The sequence below is a fragment of the Zootoca vivipara genome, chromosome 11, assembly GCF_965207765.1.
Source record: "Zootoca vivipara chromosome 11, rZooViv2.hap1.1, whole genome shotgun sequence".
Lineage (NCBI taxonomy): Eukaryota > Metazoa > Chordata > Lepidosauria > Squamata > Lacertidae > Zootoca > Zootoca vivipara.
The window spans coordinates 36,740,700-36,760,214 of NC_142594.1; the positions used below are offsets into that span (position 1 = coordinate 36,740,700).

Consider the following 19,515-nt stretch of genomic DNA (forward strand, 5'->3'; position numbering starts at 1 on the left):
AGAAACAATACATATTTATTAGGGTTTAGTTTAACCCATCACTATAAAAGATTAAGAGTGTTTAAGCCATAGGAGTATGTCTGTTTTTCCTCTCCAAAAAGGGGGAAAGGGGGGTGTCTCAAATGTCCTAGAAAAATTGTTTTAGTGTGAGCAACAAAAAGGAGAATAAAACTAGCTATTTCAATACCATGGGGTTTTTCAGAATGTACCAGGAATTTAAAATGTGAACATAAGTAAGAAGTAAAAATGGTGAACAAAGAATAAAATTTTAAAATACATAATATATATTGTGCTTGCACGAAATAGATTTCCCGCCCTTTAAAACTATTGAAACTAAAACTGAAAACATCTCCCCATCACTGCTACCAAACAGTGAGTGAATGGGGGGGAAACATTAAAGGTTATGGACTAAAAAGGGGGTGAAATACTAAATATTTATCTTCTGGAACTATCATAGACTTTGATAATCCACACTTAAATTCACAATATATTAAAAACCTGTTCTATATGCATCCAGATCTGACACATGAAAATTTCATGCACTAAACACACTCTGTATTTACCAGGCTACGTCTGCTATTCTGAACAAAAGTCTCCAAGGATTTAGTTCCAGAATCAATGCTCTATTGATTTTACTATCAATGAACATTATGGCTCACACGACTGGCCATTTTAAGGGAAGATAGCTTCTATTATAACCCACTTTTTAGAATATATACTGTCAAAAAATAAATCACTCCTTTCTATGGTAATTGAGCACTGTATTTAAAAATTAAGACGTCTGTTTAATTTTTAGGACCGCATATGAACAATGATCCTTAAGTTACTCAGAATCCTCTGATAATTTTAAATCTTGTTTTTCACATTTAGCAAATTAGTTAATTAGGAAGCATACAGATGATTCATTAAAGTACTTATTTGCAGAAATCAATTTATCACCTACGATGGACCTTCAGAGGCATGCATAAGAATTAAGCAAATAAGGAAACCACAAAGCAGTCTGCCTTTATGTCCTCTTTGCATCTTATTCATGCTCTTATTTTGATCACTTCCAAAATATGGGCAACATACAGCTAGGTCTATAATGCACACACATGTCAAGCAGATAACTATTATTGTGAAATGTATATTAAGTAAAACCTAAGGTCACTGTGTTTGTTGTTATTGTTAAAGCTAGCCAAAAATAAGTCTCATATTCAAAACAGAAATTTGGTATTAAAACCACGGACCAAAACTAGTTGTTTATTCCACAGCACAACTGTAGCTGCAGGTAAACTGTAAAGATGAAATTTTAAGAGGACAAAGAAATATATTTCGCCCACCCATATTCATCTTTATGCAGCATGCTGCAATGCCACTATAGTCTAGCTAGCTTAACACAATGCTTCAGAATTCCCAACTTTTATGGGCTTGTTTCAAACATATATCTTCAGAGTCTTAAATTATTGAAAATCTCGAAATTCTGAATCTACACACATTTAAATGGAGCTTTCCGCAAAATCAATGGAACTCACTCCCATCTAATATCTGCAAAGAAATTAGGTTTTAAAATCTAAGCTCAAAGAGGGAGAAAACACTCCCTTTCATCCTGCTGTTGTTGCCAAATAATAATAGTAATAATGTAAATGTACTCGCTTCATATACTTTCCATATGGTGCATGTAGAAACCTTTTCATTATGAAAAAGGTGCTATAGGATTCAACCTTGGTGTTAGAGCACTTATTTTGATGCCCAGCTACTAGTTCCAGTAATCTATCCACAAGCATTTAAAAACGCTTTTCTAAATTAGAAAAGCTGTATTGTTTTAAAACTGGTAAGTTGTTGATCTGTCATTAGGGTTGCTTTTTTAAAAAAACAAAAACACCACCAGCCTGTTCAGATTATAATTTCTATCATCTAATGAAAGAAAAGAATCTGTTGGAAATGAAACCATTTTCAACTACATATTACAGGCAAGCAACAACATATTTACTCTGTAATATTACAGTAAATGCAGCTGGATTAAAAGTAGTTCCCAGTATCAAGCTACATACGGTATATTGTTTCATCTCCTGCTCATTTGCCTACTTGGCATAGCAAAGTGCAGGATATTAAATCTTAAGAGCCCAGTGGGTCCTGCTACAAACAGCATCCTCAAACTGCTGTTTAGCCTCCCCCAAGTTCAAAAAGCAGGTTGAAGGTTTGACCCAAGAGGAGCTGAGAAGAAAACTCAAACAAAAATTCGGCCCTCAGTCCAGCCTCTTTATACTTCTTTCACATCACATACTCAAGTCACTTCTGAGCTGGGGGGAGGCTGGACAGCTGTTTGGAGGTTCTGTGTGGGCAGCTTCAGAACAACAAACCCTTCCAAAAAGAAAATTCTGGTGTATGCACAAAACATGCTGATTTTAATCACCGCCTTGACGTTCAGTATGAGACTTTTTAAAAAGAAGAGCAAATTTGAAATGTTTTTTACTGCTGTGTAGATGGAGTTAGTTAGGTTGAGCTGCTACATACTGAGAAAATTGCTTTGACAACCTGCTAAGGAAGGCTGAGAAACTTGAGTGCTTGAAAGAGATGATGGTCCATTGAGCATCTGCCCACAGTTAAACAAAGTCAGGGACCACCAAACCTGGAGCACATGAATCTGAAGGAAGAACCAAGGGGAACTAATTTATTATTTGGTAATTAGTTGGTAAGCACATGGTTTAAGGAAAGCCCACCTAAAATAACTGTTAATCAAGAGGCAACAAGAATTTTAATGCAAGAGAAATAGCCATTATATTTGTTATTAGTGCAGTTTTTGCAACAGAATCTGAAATCCAAGCAGCCAAGAATTCCCAAAGGCAGAGTCCTGGAAAGAGATGTCTCAAAGCAGAGCTTGTTGGGCTTAAAAATTTTTGTTAAGGGAATACCTGCTGTCAGGGAACATTCTTGGCCCTATGGTAGAGATCATCACGAGCCATTTTAGGAATTTAGCTGAATAACCATTAAAAAATCATTGTTTACAGCAACTCATTTTACACAAGGCGATGAAGGCTTGCACCAATTTAATTCAACACGTTTCTGATATAATTTTGTTACATGATTTCCAATATACACATTATGTGAAATCCCTAAATAATTTAATTTCATGGCAGTGTGGTTATGGAAGTACATAGTTGTACTGGGAGGGGGATGTAAAAATAAACCCATACAAAAACACAGGTTACTTAGTATTAAAGCCATGAACAGTGAGCATGCAAAATAAACACTATCAAAAAAATTAAGTGTGTGTGAGTGTAGGGGGGTGCATTTAAACTAGTTCATACCTTTTGCAACCATTTGACACCAGACATTGACCCCCTATTGTTAAACTTCCTAAACTTCCTTGATCTATGACTCCAAGCTGAAAGACTGCAGTGGGAGGCAGGGTAAAAACCATACACAGAATCTCCAAAACTCCTCTGAACACTGTTCCATGGCTCTTTCAACACAGAGGATTATCTGAAAGTAGATAATCTCTACTATGAGACCTGGACTCATGCCAAGGTTTCCACAAAGCCAAGAACCTCCTGTAGAACTTTCAGCATCACTACTCAGAGAATTGAAAACCTAGAGATATTTTAAACAGAACTCATTTGCTGGCAGCAAGCCCTTCTTTTCTTTGGCCAAAATATCTGGGTCACTAACAGTAAAGTGAGCATCCTAATAAACCACAAGTCCAAAGTAAAACACAACAGTCTTCTGGAAAGCAACCCAAGCACAAGCAATTGCCTGGTAAAATTATTTTCTCACAGGTACATGAATACTTATGTTTTGTACTTAAGAAAAAAAGTGTCTGAATAATATGCAATAACTAAAAGCCTTTTCAAATATTCCTATTTTTGTCATATCACATTTGGGGTTTTGTTTGTTGTGTGTGTGTGTGTGTGTGTGTGTGTGTGTGTGTGTGTGTGTGTGTTAAAGTCAGCATATGCTACAGTAGCCATGGAGAAAATAACCCAAGTCCACAACTTTTGGTGAGATCCTAAAAAATGGAAGATGGATTTTCAGACTGAAAGGATTTGAGCAAAGCAGCAAAACCCACAATCAGTTCCCATTGGCCAGTGGCCACAATGAACATCCACAGGTCTTACTCTATAGCTGGAGAATCTGAGGATCAGCTTAACAATTAGAGAGAATGAACTGCTACACTAAGCGCATGTTAGCAGTCTAAAAGCTCATATTTATATTACAAATTATAAAGTTATCACCTGGTTCTTTTATCAACATAGGCTAGAACCTAGCACATGTGAGAGAGCCTATAAAATTCTGGCTAACCTGGCTCAGTTTAGCGGGGGGGGGGCAGCAATTCTGCTTTGAAATATATACAAAACAAACTCACCTATGCCTTCTCTCTTCATCTTTTAAAACCTCATATATGGCCACCAACTAGAATGAAAGCATATTTTTATTTTTCTAAAAACAGCAACACACCAGCAACCATGCACAGAACAGCCAGAATATTTTGCCACAATACTGCACATATACTGGGCTTTTTTGTACTCTTAAAAGTAAGAATGAAGAACAGTTCCTAGAATCAAAGAATCAGTTCAGGTCATTCTGTGTAAACAAAATATTTTCCCTTGTTTTCCGTAATTTTCTGCTCAAGATAGTAGGAATTTAGTTATTCGGTGATACAAACAAACAAACAAACAATAGCAGCAGCAACAACAACAACAACCAACAACAACAACAATCCAACTTTCAAAGCATGCTATGCTGTTTTACTAGTATTCATTAAAATTTCCAAATAAATTCCAAGCGAACAACTGTTGCAAAACCACATATTAGGCCTTCTTTGAAAAATACACCCACAGAGTAAAGCTTTATTTTATACACATTAAACATTAACATTTCCATTGCAATGCAAAACATGCAGCTTGTGGCACGATATTAAAACAACAACAACAGAGTCAAGGAAGCCACAGAGTCTTGTTCCCAACCCTAAGCATTCCCATTATCTATGTTTAACTTCTGGCAGCACATGGTGGGTTTTTTTACACATTTTAAATTTCTGTAGGAGTTGAAAACATTAGACCATAGTAAAGTGGCAACAAAAGCTTCCAAATTTCCCCAGGTTTATCATTTCAAAAAAATATTACCCCACAATCAGCATTATATTTATTCAAGGTTTTAATGATCACATGATACATTTTAATGCTTGTATATGCATCACTTACTTGTCTAAACTGGGTTTCCGCATTTTCATCTTTATTCTTATCTGGGTGCAATATTAGCGAAAGCTTGCGATACGCTTTCCTAATGTCTGCCGATGAAGCATCCTGAAAAACACAAAGCAAACTTTGTCAGAAATAAATTCCCAGAACCTTGTTAAGATCTGAGAAGACAGCCAACCAAGTGCAGGGACCTGAGGCAATGTAATTTGAGCAATCATTCTTCAGCCGGGATATGCAGTGAGCCAGGCCCACATGACTGAACAATCAGTCAATTTAATTTTGCTCTCCTCTTAACTTCTTTCAATGCCATGTGCTCATTACAAGAAGATAGTATTTGCCAGAAACTTTCAAACACTTGCTTCCTTAAAATTAGTCAATAAATCTTCAGTGGTAATTAACAGATCAAAAGGACAAATTAAAATTAATACATCTGCGTATCTTCTAAAATATTCCCCTTTTCTTCAGCTATTACGCTCATTTTTACAAGTTGCAAGGCCTCAGCTAATGTGGTGCCCTTAATATTAAAAGTACATCTCTATTAATTTCTTGCAGAATTCAAGCAACCTTTGTTTCTGCTTGTCTGCATAAGAGGGCTTTCACTCACAGCAGTATTGGCTTGCATTTCATGAGAGGCAAACTGCAGAAGTGCAACCAAACAATAGCACTGCCCCGATCTCAGTCCACTTTCATTATTATTATTATTTTAAAAATGAAGGCCGAGTGTTTCGTATTAATTGCACAGATGCGTAAGTAAGTTCGGTTTCTAAGATCACCCGGCAAAAAAAGATGTTACAGTTAATCCCTACCTCTTCTCCAGAGGAACAAAGCTGTGTCTAAATTACAAAGTATCATTACATAGACCCTATAAACAACTACCGCAGTTTAATGGCCAACATGTCAAAGGCAATGTATGCTGAGCGTTTACATAACCACCACAATAGTCTAGCCTCAAACAAACATATCCTAACGACCCCTAAGAAACTGCTTGCTATAAAGTGAAAGTCTTGTCAAGTGAGCTAAGCATGAGGATTTGGTTTCAGAGAGATATTTCATCTTGGATTAAAGTCATAAAGCGGGATATATGCTGGTATCGCATCCTCTCCCATAGATCATCCCCTAGAACTACATCTGCACAAACTATTGTAGTGGGTCAAATCTGGAAGAGGTTCTAAAACTATAAGGAGTCAAAAATAAGACAATTAAAGCAGCACTGTAATTAGCCTGTCAAACCTTCAGCACAAAGCACTGTTTTCATTACAGATTTATAGCACAAGCCTAATTCAGCACAAAACATTTCAGGCCAGAAGGGAATAATCGGGTGGAGTGTGCTGCATATGTGAGGAATCGTCTCTGTGTTGCTACATGCATGCTACATGTACTGTGGGAACACAGAGGCATGGAACTCCCCCATGACTGTCTGTGTGCAAGCCTCATGCATTTTCTTACACTAAAGGGCTTTTTGCGTAGAAAAAGCATGATATTCGAAGTGGCCTTTTCACTGCTTTGAGTAAAGGGGAGGGGATGCAGACAGGAAAAGACTATTAACTATACAAGATTCAGGATATAATCATCAAGGCAAAATCTTTGCATTTTCACAGGCAAGATATGTGCACCTGCTGAAATCCCCGATCTATTTTGCAGCTGTAAACCACAACACACTTCCTGAGGAATAGCATTTTTTATAAACACAGTGGAATTTCACTCTGATAAAACATGCATCAGATTTCATAAAAAAAACTGACCAAAAAACAGAATTTAGGAATATAGGTTATATTTAGGATAATTCATTTCAACATCCTTTCTGATTATTCTAATACACCCTGTTTGTGCAAAAGAGTGTGGCCTTTTTTCTTATTATGGTATTGAAACTATATCACCTAAAGAAAATTAAAGTTAGACATTGTGCATCTTTTCACTCAAGAGTCTACTCCTCAGATCCAGCAAACGATAAAACGATGCAAAATTAGTTCACTCTGAAGACACAATTATGAATGCAAGTATGAAGGGTAAAGTGGCTTTATTTATACACAGAAACCCAACATGCTATATATGTAAATTAAGTAATTTGGGGGCTAGAAATCTGCACCTCCACCTCCAGCTTCAGCAAGATGTCTCACTAACACAATTTCATTATGTTTGGACATGGCTGTGAGGAGTTGAGTTAGCCAATGCAATATTGACCATGACTTTGCAGTCAATTAGACTAGGACAAATTGTGTTCAGCATCTGTCACTTAATTGTGATTAAACCCTAAGGGGTGGGGGAGGATGTAGAAGGAGGGAGAAGGCAGTGAGGGTGAAGATTCATGTTTAGCATGGTGCCTTGTTTAGGCAACAGTTATTTGTCTACACCAGCCTCAAAGTTACGTCAATGCTGTAATAGCTAATTGGTTTCTACAGTAACAATATTGTTGTGTTGCTAACTATTATTTGTTAATAAATAATTATCATATTTGTTCAATTATATTATTGCACTCTAGGCAAATATAAACTGCTTCCATATAACCCCAGACCTTGGAGAGGTTTCCACTAATCTAGCTTTTTAGAGTATGTGCAATGCCAAAATGAATCTTAGTCATTCCAGTAACCACAAAAGATGGATTTAGGCTCTAGATTTTGATTATTGTTGTTTTCAAAAAACAAAACAAAAAACCACAAATTTCAGTTATGGCTTTCAGCAAATACAGTGGTACCTCGGGTTACAGACGCTTCGGGTTACAGACACTTCAGGTTACAGACTCCACTAACCCAGAAATAGTACCCCGGGTTAAGAACTTTGCTTCAGGGTGAGAACAGAAATCAGGCGGTGCGGCGGTAGCAGGAGGCCCCATTAGCTAAAGTGGTACGTCAGGCTAAGAACAGTTTCTGGTTAAGAACGGACCTCCAGAATGAAGTAAGTTCTTAACCCGAGGTACCACTGTAATGGTAAAAACAAAAAAAACCCAGAATCTCTCTTCTAGAGGAACTTTCTTTCCAGTATGCATGGCCATGACTATATGCTAAATGCTCAAAGAAAACTGTTCTTATTCAATCTACTGGCATCCTGGAGCTAATCCAGAACTGATAGAAAGAAATGCCTTTCCCCTAAGAAGCTGCTTCTCCCTGTGGACTGTAGGCACAGAAGTTCAGGAGTCCCCTGGGCATAATGTACAAGGCAAGCTTGATGGTGACTACTTGATCCAAAGCATACAGAAGGGCAGCATTCTAATCAACTCTGATATGGTTTGGTGTTTGGAGGACTATTTCTCACTAAGGGTAAATCTGTCTGGACCCTACCACTTCAGACTGCAGGTGAGGACTCCTGTGATTGAATGCTCCATAAAAAAAGCAATATGTCATCTTTGCAGAATAGGCAAGTAGATGTGAATGAGAAGGGCTGAGAGTTCTCTCTCTCTCTCTCTCTCCCTCCACCCCTGCCCCCAACATCAAGTTTTCTATCTGGAGGGGGCAGGGTATGCAGGTTCATTCAATCAAGTAAGCCCCTAACCTGCAGCTTCAAGTGGCATAGCCCAAGCACAGATTTACCAAGAACTAGGCTGATATCTTCAGCATCACCATCACTTCCATAAAGCAGCCTATTGCCAAGGCACAGAGGTGACTGCTACACATTTCAGCCTAAGCTGGCAATGGGATTTTCACAAGTACCTTTGTTATTTACTTTCAGGTTTGTAATCAACATACTTACTGCTGATTCTCCATCCTCCCTCTCCTCCCCACCCTTGTAAACGACATTCCTTCCAAGTGGCCAAGCATTCATCACGTTGCTGATTAAAGTGCATGCTGCCACACAAAGCCAGATTTTGTTGTAAAATAGGTTTCTGTTAACTGTGAGCATCGATCAAGCCTGCATTTCATGTTATCGATCTGTTTTAATCATAGCAGACTAATTTCATTTACTAGTTTTACATAAAAAATATTTTTTTGGGGGGGGGGGAATATACCATGTTCCATTTGCAATGCTGTCATTTTCCTGCTTTAAAAACAAAACAAAACAAACCACCCAAACACTTTCTCACCACGATGACTAATTTAAAATCACTTCTACACATTGCAGTGGTTAACATCCAAATGTTTTTGGTAATAAACTGGACTTTGGTTGCAAAAAAATGTTAAGTGAGAAGGGGAGGGAATTAATGCAGGGGAGTATGATAAACTCTTCTCCACCTATACTCTCCAGCCAATGCCTCCCTGAGCCATTTTTAATCTGTCCTCCTTCCTGGCCAAAAAGTGGGGTGGGGTGGGGTGGGGTCAAGGTGGGATGGTTGTCTGCACATCACAGCAGGCTATCCAATGGAAGAGGGCCTCACAGCAAACAAGTGATAGCTAGCTAGCTAATGAGTTACACACCCTTCACCCTAAGGTCCCAGGGCAGGTTGCAAAAATTATAACACAATATAAGAAACAGTTTAAAATAACCATATAGCTATATATTTGGTACACACACAGCTACAAGGATTTCACTGTTAACCTTCAATTACAGAACAAACAGTTCAGGAGTGAACTAAAGATGGGTTTGGCAAAAGCAAAGGACCATGGGAAATGACCTTATGTACAGTCTGATAGATTTCTCTATGCTTGACCTTCTTGCCAGTAAGGTCATGAGCAACCAGAAAGTTCATTGACTGACTCAGCAAGGACCCAGGCTGCAATAATCGTAAAAAGGTAAAATACCTGGTAAACAAAAGGTCATCAGGTGCAGGTTTTGCATCTAAAAGCAGCTGCATCCAGCTCCGGGAGATACAAGCTTCCTCCATCAACACTACACACCAGACAGAACAACAGTGTCTGCAGTGTGACTCACCAGGAAGCCACTCACCATAGTCAATGTTCTTGATAGCACCATCCACAAGGTCCTCCTTGTTTGTTTATATGGCCCAATCTACCTCTTACCAGAACATTCCCCATTACATTACAGGGGTCTTTTCTCTCTTGAAGCTGCTCCCCTATGCCCAAGTACACCTACCGTATTTGGATTTTGCCTAATCCCCTTTCATTCCCTCACGTTAACAACCTCATAATGCTGGCTCGCTTTTGGATCCCCTACAAGTCAGGTTTTAACTTTAAAGTCGCTGTCATGTCTACTCTCTTAGCAATCTCTCTGTGCACCCCAGGAATATATTAAGCTCACCACTGGACTCAGACCTAAGTCTTACCTATGCCCGTGGTCTTGTTTTACTTCAGACATAGACATCCTCTGAGCTCAACACCCGGGTCCCAGGTCTTCTACAGCCTAAACACACATTATTTTCAGGAGTCCTTTAGCTAGCACCAAGTTGTACATTTCACAACTCAGCGTTATTTTCCCTCTTTTAGTTTAGAACTCTTATCTCTCTAAATTGGGTGTGTTAGAATGTGGCATGTGTCTATCAGTTCTCATTTTAACACAATAATTGAACATGGCTTGCATTTTGGAAACACATATTTAAAGAAAAATGAGCAAAACATACATTGTAAGAATACTAAATAAGTAATTTCTGAAAACTGCTTTATTACATAAAACCCACAGCACAAATCTATTGACTGAATGTGTTTCTAGCTTTCGTCCAAGCAGATAATACATTCACCAGATACGAAGCATGGGGCCCTCTGTACCTGAGAGCATTTGCACATTTCTCCATGCTCCTGGGCTCACAAAGCCTCCAAGTCTGATGAAAGAAAGCACACAAGCTCGTTCTCTCTTTAAAAAAAGAAAAGGATCTAGGAGGCTTCTCTTCTCAAGCATAATTTCCCAAATAACAGAGATGAAGATAAATGGCTTCCCAAGAGGCATGAGTGAAAAAAGAACTACGCAGACTAATAGTTATGTGCAGACTGTATGTACACCTCCCAGGGCTGTCTTAAGCATATGCGGTGCCGGGGTGCAAAGATCCGCCCGCCGCCCCCCTCCCCAGGTTGCCCAGTCCCAGGCGCATGAGGGCAGAGCCAGCCACCTCAGCATCTCGCTGGCTTGGTCAACCCCGAACTCACGACGCAGAGCCGCCTGCAGAACAGCCCACTGCAGCGCTCCGACCGACGGGTGGGCTTTTCCCTGGACTCAACTCTCGGGCCCTAGACTCTCGGCCTGGCGCCCCTAAGAGCCCAGCACCTGGGTGCCCCGCACCCCTAGCGTCTATGGGTAAGACGGCCCTAATACCTCCCTCCTCTCTCCCAACTAGCCATTTTAACTTCAACCTGTTTCTCTGACAACATCCAGGGATAGCCAACAAGAATGTGGGCACTGCAACTATACAATGCAAATACTAGAGCCCCTGTCCCAGTTCAGAACTGCATTGGAGAAGAACACTAAAATATCATGGTGGAGGAGAATCATGCACACATAACTTCCTTAACAATGGCAATATTCTATATAGAGATTTTTCAAGTGTTCACAATGCTTCACCTGTAAGGATTATAACCAGATGATACAAAACCCTGTGAGGAATGTCAGCGTTTTCATCATATCACAGATGGGTGACTGAGAATGGACTGAAGCCTGAGAGAAAGTTTGGCTTATCTAAGAAGATAAGTTATTGGCAGAGATGAGATTCAAACCGAAGACTTCCTAACTTGTAGCTCAGTCCCCTAGCCTCTAGTAGCATTCACACACCCAAGCATTCACACACCTAGTAGCATTCAAACACCCAAGCTGGCAGGGGCACCTTTCATTAAACTTTTTTATATAAAAAAAAACACACACACCAGTGAACATAGTAGCTATAGTTCAGCAGAGTTCATCTATAAGACAGAGAAGAGAAAGTGGCTATGCAAGCCAGCAGAATGACTGTTTTGTTCCCTTTCATAAAAACACCCACCCACCTAGGTCCTTCATCACAAATCGTACCAGTAGCTCCCTTTATTTCCACACAGATTTCCCAAATTACGGAGTTAGGTGGTTCAAAGTAGTGTCAGATTTCTTTTTTTTTAAAAAAGTTACCAACACTTCTGTACACTCCATGCTTTCATCTGATGGCTGATTTATTCGGTACCTTAGCAGGCTGATTCTCTCCCACACTGCAAAGGTAACATGTAAATTTCCACCCACATTTTGGCCATATTCTACTGGCTGTAGATATGCCAGCAAATGCCAACACCAGTGTAGCCATATAGTACAGCAACATTTTTATTAGGCCAACTGTGAGTACAGTCACTTATTTCTTGTCAGGTCTAAGTGCCGTTTCCTAAAGACAGTGACAGATAGGAAAATCTATTTTTTCCAGGAAAGCTTTTCCAGCCAATTATTGGCAAGGCTGTTAAAGTCTGGCTCTGATAATTGCTGCTTGATCTTTTGCTGCTCCACTTGTTTTCCCGCTGTTGATTTTATTTTTATGTACTCTTTTAATCAGTTTCCCAATCCGTACATGACTTCGAATTATTTTTTAACAAAACAGAAAACCAGTCTATATGTTTTAGCTTTCTATACTTGCACAACCAGTTCTGTTACACATTACATTCCCCCCCCCCAAGTTAGTGCTACCCTTTCCACCACTAAATTTAGCACCACCAAGTATTTCATGGTCGTAAATCTCTGAACAGTTTTGATTTAGGGTGACAATTTATACAGCATCAGCTAAGCAAGTAGTATTGTGATCTTCTTTCACAGAGTTGTTACACATGGGCTGAAATAGCCTGCAGGGCAAACCAGGAAACAGCCAAAAGCCCACTATAAATTAAAATTAGTTACATGCTCTTCTTAAAGAATGCAACTTTTCCAGAAAGAGCATTGGAATAAAATTGACTAGCAAGACAGGTGCAGAAAGCAAGAGAAGAGGCACTTCACTTCATGACTGGAATTCATATTCTGATACAGCATTTTACTTACAATTACAGTATGAGTTTAAATTGCACTGAATGCTTCAGTGTTTTCACCAGTCTAAAATATTATGCCATTGTTGGAGTAATAGCTACCATAGTCTCATCTTTGGGTTTTGTTGTTATGTTATGTATTTTGTGTTTCCATTTTGCATTTTTGTGTTGTAAACTGCCCTGTGATCTTTCATAAAAGCAATAAATAAATATATAGTAAATAAATAAATAAAATCTTCTAGACGGTGCAATTCCCTTGCTGGCATGGACCAACATCCACAGAGACTTGCAAAGCCAATGGAACTCAGTAATTCTCTGAGGATTATTTCTTGTTGCCAAAAACTGGGTTCCCAAGAGGCATGTGCGAAAAAAGAACTATGCAGACTAATAGTTACGTGCAAACTGTAACAATCATTCTTGCCTTACTGACCACTAGGATGCAAAGTTGACTACTGCTGCAATAGAGCAGCCTTCCCCAACCTAGTGCCTATCAGTTGTTTGAGACTACAACTCCCATAATCTCTGACCACTAGCCATCCTGGCCTTGGTCTGGTACGAGCTATGGCACAAAACATCCTGAGGGAACCAGGGTGGGGAAGACTGCAGAAAGCCTCTCAAATATCACACAAGTCCAACGCTTGGGGGCTTCTGTATGCTAACACACTCTTCCATATTACCTAATATCACTGACCTAGCAAGTGTTCCCAAATATTTTGCCGTTTGAGGGATGTAGCTCAGGAGGGTGTTTGGCTTGGGGAGTGTCCTGAGGCCAGATAAACCCTCCTTGATTGTTTTCCTCTGTGCCATTGAACTCCAATAACACTTCTTGTTTGCCTGATGTGAAGAAACTTGTCTACTGTAGAAAGGTAAAACCCACATTTAAAAAATGCAAAAGGAGTTAACATTTTCCTAAAGCATTAAGCAATTTTTCCCTTGTAATCACCAACTTTTATTCACCCAACGCCTTTTAGTTTTAGTACACTCAAGGATGTGGGGCTGAAAGTTTTCCAGTGCTTTATTTTTCCACAAAAACTTTCAATATCAAATGTTTGTTAGTAACAATAAATGGACGTCAAATGGAATTAGGCATGCTTTGCAGTTTCAAAGCTTTTAGTAAAACAAACATGCTTAAACTAGATCGTTCTTTAGGGTATCAGATAAAAGTTCCCATTAATATTCCTACTATTTCCCTAAAATGACCCTAATTCATATGGGAAACTTTCTCCCCAAAACCCATGTCACTGACAGCTCCTAAACTGATGAACCCTTTCATTGCCTTCCCTCACAAAATAATTCAGGGAAGAAAAACCATCAATTAAATGTGTGTATCTGAAGAAGTGTGCATGCACACGAAAGCTCATACCAAAATATAAACTTAGTTGGTCTTAAAATATAAACTTAGTTGGTCTTTAAGGTGCTACTGAAGGAATTTTTTTATTTTGCATCAATTAAATAGATAGCTATCTAATAACACACTTTGATTTTTTAGCTGTTAAGCATGGCTCTAAAACAGATTTTGTGCATTGGAGACCAAGCAGAGTTTTGAGTTTAGAACAGTCATTTATTGAGGGAATACCTTCCCCCATATGTATCTTTCCACACCAGGATCTAGCACAGATCACCTTTTGATGGAACAGAAGTGGGAAACCTCAGGTCCTCCATTTTGGCTCCCAAGGCCAAGGCCCCTATTCAGGCCCCTATTCAGTCACAAGCCTTCATGAGTCCCGCCCTTTGCTAGGTTGAAATGCATCACTGAACTGGGATAACACCTCTTTTTTTCTTTCATGGGTAGATTGAGAGAGGTGGAGGGGAACAGAAACCTCTGGCTTTTGAGAGGTTGGAATATAACTTACTGTACAAAAGGCAAGAGTCTATTCTCGCCCTGTGATAATAGGTGGAAACTGCCAGGTTGACAGCCACCAAAGAAAGGGCTCTTTCGGTGGTGGCCCCCAAGTTACAGAAGAAGAAAAGCAGTGAGCCTCAAGATAATACAGGGGGAAGGAGGAGAACTTTTAAAAAGTAGTAAGATGCCCCTGGATTTTCCATGGAAATGATCATCAGAGCCACAATAATTCAATTTACTGAGTATTTCCAGAAATAATTCAATTTACTGAGTATTTCCTTATAATTTGGACATGTAACCACTTGAATCTACCTACCTTGCTCTTATCTCTCTCCCTCATCACCCCATGACCTGGTGGGGCTCTAGAGACCGGCTTATTTAGACAAGCTTTTTATTAGTCAACATATCTTCTTGGTTTTATTAGCTGTTCCATGTACTCTTTCTGCTTACTATATCCTTCAGTTAGTTTTAGCTTTGCTCTGCACCTTAGGAGTTTATACTTAAAGGCAGACTAACTACGCATTCTATAGGCTATAACACGAAGAAGAGAAATTAAGTTTGATACAAGTTTTAAAAGCAGACTAGGTAGCATTCCCCTGAAGGATTGGTAATCTCTCTTCCCCCCTTTAGGAAGTGCTGAAGCTCCATCTAGAGGCTTTTGCTCCACTACTGTCACTTGCAAAATCGCCTGGAAATGGGAATAATATCAAAGTGTCAGAAACTTCCTTTGTACCTCCCATTTTGTTATTCATAATAGCATCCTGCCCTGAACCTTTCCTGGCAACATTAGCTCCTTCACTGCCATCAAGTGGTAAGAAGCCAAAACTGAAGGGTTTTTTGTTTTGTTTTTTAAAATGACATCTCCTTTAAAGTGTCAGGGCAGGTTGGTTAGGCTAATACAGATGTACAAGAACACTGTTTATAGATGAAGTAGAACTACTTGTTACTAGTTCTTAAATAATGTTTTAAAACGTATGAGCTGTGTCCCATCAGGAAACCCACACAGGCCACAAACAGAAGCGTTATCCATGAAATGACACATTACGTTAAGAAACATAATGGCACAAATTATATCTCTCAGCTACAAGTAAATTTATTGCTAAGCAAAATATACATTATATTCACAATATATATTATATATTCAATAATTTTTTAAAAAAATATGAAGGTAACTTGAAATGTGCAGTTCTGTGAACTACACAAACACGTTTATCCTTATTTGAAGGACGGTCCTGTGTCATTTTAGTTAATTACCCGACATATCCTTTTTACAGACATTTGGGATTATGCTCCTCCTTCGTTTCCTTCCCCCACCCACCCTTTAGAGCCAGTATGACTTCAGCTCAAAGGCACTTCTTCCCTGCCCAACCAGAGAAGCAAAATTGAGACTGGCAGGTAGGAAGTTTAAATGAAACCCTCCAAGTAAACTCTTGTTTTAAATCCCAGCTGTTCCACTTGCACGGCCAGCTAGACAGGTAAAGCTGCATGGATTAAATGGTGGTGTTTGCTGGAAGGGTTTGGATTTGTCAGGCACTAGGGAACAACATATTGGGATAAGCTGGCCCTGTACTGGAATGGGCTTCACTGGAAACCAAAGATGGAAACAGACGGATGGTGCTTATAATATTAAAAAGATTGAAGGGCATATTTTAAACTGACTTCTGGGGAATGGGGAGAGCCAAAAAGAGCAAGGAAGCATCCTATTGGGGATAAAGATGCCTAGGTGAATAAGTTTCCAATCATCCAAATGCGGTCAGTGTAGAAACAAGGAGCAAGTCTACAGTAAGACAGATCGCTACTCTAATGCAGATGTTTCTTCTTTGGTTACCTATCCCAAGATAGCCAACATGGTGCCCTCCATATGCTGTTGGACTACTATTCCTATCAACCAGTCCATGATCAAGTATGATGGGCGTTGTAGTCCAATAACAGGAGGGCATCATGTTGGCTACCTCAATCTACACATATCCCTTTTCAAATGTTCTAAACTGTTATTTTAAATATTGGCAATTCTTGGGGTCCAAAATTTAATCTAAAAGTCTACAAAGTCAAAAGTACACGGCAGCTTAGTAATGTGAACCCCCTCTCCCCCCAAAAATAATTAGGGATCCAGTGTGTCAACAGCCAGAAAGAAAAATCTCATCAATGCTACTCAGGTAAGAGGAATACTGAACTGGAAATCATCCAGTCTGTTGGAAATTGTAGTTTTGGTAACACAAACAGCTAGAGAAAGAAAGTTGCCTGTGCCTCTTAAGATCAAGGCTTCAACAGTTAAATGAATAGGAACAAACTACCTGGTGGAAAGGAACAGAAGAATTCACTAAGGACATATCCAGTACAGTAGCTGACTTACTGTAGGTGTGCATGCACAGAACCCTCTTAGAAATGCAGCAATTGGGTTCATCAGCTGTTCTGAAGAAATGAAGTAAATCCATTCCCTCCCTCTCCCAACTGGGGCAGATACTAATCCATTTTTCACCTTGTTTCTTAGCAATAGCCTTCTGGAGCAACAGAATTACAAGTTTGAAACAACCCTTCAAATTGAAAAATATACTATCCATTCATGATAGACATTATTTTTATTTAAAATGCATTTTGAGAAATGGAAAAGTTTCCATGGAGAGAATATATATATATATATAGTGAAAAGGAATTTATTTTACCCCATATGACTGATCTCCACTTTGTATCATAATGGCAAGTTAAAACAAAAATAATCCAAGACTCACCATAAAAAGGTGGAAAAATACAGGAAATATAAACTTCTCACTATGCTAATAATTAGTACAGGGCAACTTTTAGACTAAAGGTGACCTGGGAAAAATTGCCAACAAAAGCAAGCCTCTTTCCCGAGTTGCCACCCTGGCTGTGACTTCGCAGTTTAGAGCCTGCTTCATGCCCACAGGACAGGGGAGGCATAATCACACAAGGGTGGAATTAATCATGCAGGCAGTTACTAGGCAACCACTCACATGTGCACTACTGCTTTCCATCATAACCCCAAAGCAGTAGTTCTTTCACACAGCTAATTGGAGGAATTCACAGGCATTGGATGCTACGAATCCCACCAAAGACTATTAAGCATATATAGAATATATGGAACCAGCAATGTTGTGGTTAGCAAAAGCAGGTGTGTGTTTGGTTTTGCAACCAATGGACAGACATGCAGTGCAAGAATAATTATCCACACAACTCTACATATTTCTCTATCAAGCTGGAAAGCCAATAAAGCTTTGCACTACAGAGAACAAAGCAAAGCTTGCATCAGTTGCAGTAGCAGCTAGCAGAACAAGGCACTGGAATAGCCATGGGTAAAGAGGGCACACTAGGTCAGAAGATTACACCTAGGCTGTGACCCTGACATGCAGGGCATAATTCAGAAAGATGCAGGGAGGATTTGGAAAGAATGGAAGTCATGCTTACCTTGAACTGACAGCAAGCCAGCATTAGTGCTTTAAGAAAGATATGACAAATCTCTCTGGATTTGTCATATCTTTCTCAGAGAGCGAACACACGTTGAGTCGTCAGGAGCAGACAAGGCAGCTGATTCTGTGTATGCTGTCATTGGACAAGGATAAGTTGAATGTGCAGCTGTTAGCCTACTCAGGTCTACAAAGCTGCCTGATACAACTGAGCACAGGCAAAACTATCCACCACCACCACCCCGTCTCATCTAGAGCAAAGTCTGCACTACAAGCTCAAACACTGGCAAGATCACTAGCAGATCTAAGGGAAACGAGAAAAGATCTTGGCAGACAAAATGTTAGAATCAAATGAAATCAGTAGCATGCTTACAGGAGTACTTCACAATGTCTACTAGATTGACATTGTTAAAAAGCAGCAATTGGTTACACACCAAATATTAAGCAACTTCACGTTTGGTCATGGGTGCAGAAGGATGAGCTTAATCTAAGCCAGGCATCCCCAAACTTCGGCCCTCCAGATGTTTTGGACTACAATTCCCATCATCCCTGACCACTGGTCCTGTTAGCTAGGGATCATGGGAGTTGTAGGCCAAAACATCTGGAGGGCTGCAGTTTGGGGATTCCCGATCTAAGCCTTCCCTTGTTCACATTATCTGGCCTCTACCACTTACCAAAGTCAACCAAGTCAAATGACCAGGGACAATATACCCAGAACAAGAAATGTACAGCTAAATACAAAAGGTGATAGCTCTGCACAAAATAGCCTACAACGAAAGGTTTCTAAAGAAAATTAAATCTTCCTTCCACAGGAATCACCCTTCCCACCATTGTGTTACATAACAGAATACTTTTTAAATTACAGATAAAATGCTATTGTTTTTATTATTTCAGTTCAAATTGTGCACTTCACAAAGGACTCTCTTCCACATTAAGAATTATCAGACATTCACAAAAACATCCTAAAGCAGAGCTCCAAGGCAATTTAAAACTTCTTCTATGGAAGTGGTCAATATGTCTAAGAACTAGGACTGGCATAGACCAGGGAGCTAGCCAGAACATTTTCACAAATGTGGAATGTGGAAAACAAAACTTAAGATCTTCCTCCATGCCTCAAGGAGGAGAGCTAAGACTTCATACATTGTAAACATCAGCTGGAGACCAAGGAAGTTATGACTAATTGGTACTTATGCCTAGGTTTGCTTAAAGGTTATTCAGTATCCTCAAGAACCGCTTGAACTTCTGTTGATTGAGTTCCAATAAGAAAAATATGTTCGGTGTTTTTTCCA

The 19,515-nt window shown here is 39.4% G+C and overlaps 1 protein-coding gene across 2 annotated transcripts in view; it reads right to left on the reverse strand.

Annotated features, from left to right (window-relative positions):
- DNAJC1 (DnaJ heat shock protein family (Hsp40) member C1) overlaps positions 1-19,515 on the reverse strand; it is a 71,694-nt gene that overhangs the window by 47,503 nt on the left and 4,676 nt on the right. For both annotated transcript variants that reach the window (XM_088653920.1, XM_035129311.3), the window contains exons 2-3: positions 5,184-5,285; positions 4,346-4,392 (exon numbers count right to left, since the gene is read on the reverse strand). In XM_088653920.1, coding sequence (XP_088510046.1) covers positions 4,346-4,392; positions 5,184-5,285 — 149 coding nt within the window. The remainder of the gene's footprint in view (positions 1-4,345; positions 4,393-5,183; positions 5,286-19,515) is intronic.